We start from the raw sequence: 2,684 nt of genomic DNA on the forward strand, positions 1-2,684 counted from the left end.
CTTCCTGAATGAAATGAAAGAACTATTATATTGTGAAGAAGAATGACAAATTCATCAGTTAATTCAATAATAAAAAGCAACAATCCACCTTTCCATGACTTTGATTTTAGAATTAAAATCCAAGAAATTAACAGAGGAAAAATATTTTAAAATTTCTTTATTTTTTAAAATATATGTATAAAAGAAAATATATGAAAAAAGGAATCATTACAATGAAATGATGAGTGTAATTACATGCATAAATAGTAGTAATTACTGACTATTTATTTTTGAAATTAGAATCAATTCATCATGTCCAGTCAATTAACCAAATTAAAATAGGTGAGCAGAAATGGTTTTGAAGTAAGAAAACTCTAGAATGGAGTTTTAACGTTTCCCTCCTTTTCCACTGCAGTGGCCCATCCCTCATATCTCATTGTATCTTCCCTAGTGAAATCACTTTGAGGATGGCCCGGCGAATCTGCTGGGTCTTGATGCTGTAGATGACTGGATTCATGAGCGGTGGGAAGAGCACAGAAACTGTGCCCATGAGGATGTGTACCAGTGGCGAGGTATGGCGCCCAAATCTGTGCACAACGGATAGACCTAGCACTGGCACATAGAAACAGAGCACCGCCAGGATGTGGGAGACACAAGTGTTGAGGGCCTTGAGTCGCTCCCCAGCGGAGGCAATGGCCAGCACAGTGTGGAGGATGATTGTGTAGGAGAGCAGGATGAAGAGCACATCGGAACCCATGGCCAGCATAATGATGCACAGCCCATAAAGCCTGTTGAAGCGAGTGTCAGAGCAGGCCAGGCGGATCATGTCCTGGTGGAGACAGTAGGCGTGGGAGAGTGGTCCTGGGTGACAGTAGTTAAATTTTAATAAGTGTAATGAGGGTGCAGCTGTGATTGCGGCACTTCGCAAGCCCAGTACAAGCCCAGCCAAGGCCACACGAGAGCCTGTAAGCACTGATGCATAGCGCAGTGGGAAACGGATAGCTACGAGGCGATCCAGAGCCATAGCAAAGAGCACAGCTGACTCCATGAAAAAGAATGAATGAAGGAAGTGCTGTTGCAGAACACAGGGTACCAGGCCTACTGTCCGAGCATCAAACCACAGAACACCTAGCACTGAGGGCAGTGTGGACATGCACAGGCCCAAGTCTGTTACGGCCAGGATGGCCAGGAAATAGTACATGGGCTGGTGAAGGGAAGGATCAGTTCGCACCAGATGCAAGATAGTGGCATTACCAAGGAGAGCCACAAGGTACCCTATAAAGATGGGCAGTGAAATCCAGTGGTGAGCCCACTCCAGTCCTGGAAAACCTGTCAGCATGAACGTAGAGAAGCTCAAGTTGGCACTTGGAAGGGTAGACATTCTCATTCTTAAGGAGCCTGTTCACTCTGGGAAAGGTAGCAGCATATTTGAAAGTTAATACTTAGCAAGCATATGGCCTCCCACTATCACTGAATATTCCCCCTCTGTTGGCTGATCTGTTTTCTCTGTACTCAGTGACCCCTCAGTTAACCACTATTATCACAAGTCGCCCCAGCTCTTTCCTTGTTCACTTCTCTTCTTATTCCGAAGTTGGTAGGAAAATTCCTCATGCAATCTACCCTCTATTGAATCTTTCTTATGATTGTAAGACCCTGTTGTGTGTGGGTGTACATATGTACATATGTTTTATTATGTTTTTTTCAAAATTCTATCTCTTCATATATCCCATTTGGAGACCTGATACAATTTGTAAATCAGGTAAACTTATTAAAATAATGTTTCTAGTATGTTGTTGTTGTTGTTATGTGCCATCGAGTCGTTTGCAACTCATAGCGACCCTATCTATGTACAGCAGCCCTAAACTCTGCCCTGTCCTGTGCCAATTGCACCCCAGTTACCCCAGTTACTAAATCAGTCCACCTCATAGAGGGTCTTCTCCTCCTGTGCCGTCCCTCCGCCCTCCCAAGCATAAAGTCCCCCTCCAAGGACCAGTCCCTCCTTACAACGTGTCCAAGGTATGTCAGATGAAGCCTCAGGATCCTTGCCTCCAAGAAGCAGCCTGGTTTAACCCTCTCCAGGATGAATCTGTTTTCTTAGCAGTCCATGGTACTTTCAATACTCTTCTCCAGCACCACAGCTCAAAGGCATCAATTCTCCTTCTATCCTTCCTAGTTATTGTCCAACTCTCTGATGCCTAACAAGTGATAGCAAAGACCATGGCCTGTACCAGATGCACCTTAGTCTCCAGAGTGACACCATTGCTCTTCAGTACTTTCGAGAGGTCCCTAACAGTACTTTCCCATCGCAATACGTCTTTGGAGATGTATTTATTGATATGTCTCTTTTGCAATATCTATACTAGAAACTGTGTACATCAGACTGTTTCCAGTATAGATACTACAAAAGAGTCATATCAATAAATACACCTCTAAATAGCAGCAAAGTAATGAAGAAAGACACTTACATGACAGTTATGCCCTGTATTCTAGTTACTTACATAATATTTGCCTTTGCAACTTGACCAGTAAAATAGGGGTAAAGAAGAGGTTAAATGACAGAGAGAATTGCATCACCGAGAAGAGGAAAACTGACAGCAGAAGACATGGGACAGTATGCTAGAGAAGAAATTGAAAACAATGAAGAGAAAAGTGAAGTAATATTTTGAGGGGGAATCTTAGGGCAAAAGGTCCATAAGGGTGAAGGA

General features: G+C 43.2%; 1 protein-coding gene across 1 annotated transcript; it reads right to left on the bottom strand.

Annotated features, from left to right (window-relative positions):
* Positions 1 to 412: 412 nt before the first annotated feature.
* LOC102850134 (olfactory receptor 51L1-like) lies at positions 413 to 1,366 on the bottom strand. The gene has a single exon (XM_006885496.1). The coding sequence runs from the start codon at positions 1,364 to 1,366 to the stop codon at positions 413 to 415; it is 954 nt and encodes a 317-aa protein (XP_006885558.1).
* Between the last annotated feature and the right edge of the window lie 1,318 nt (positions 1,367 to 2,684).

This window comes from Elephantulus edwardii, unplaced genomic scaffold (genome assembly GCF_000299155.1).
Source record: "Elephantulus edwardii isolate Elephantulus edwardi_28Jun2011 unplaced genomic scaffold, EleEdw1.0 scaffold00044, whole genome shotgun sequence".
NCBI classification, from domain to species: domain Eukaryota; kingdom Metazoa; phylum Chordata; class Mammalia; order Macroscelidea; family Macroscelididae; genus Elephantulus; species Elephantulus edwardii.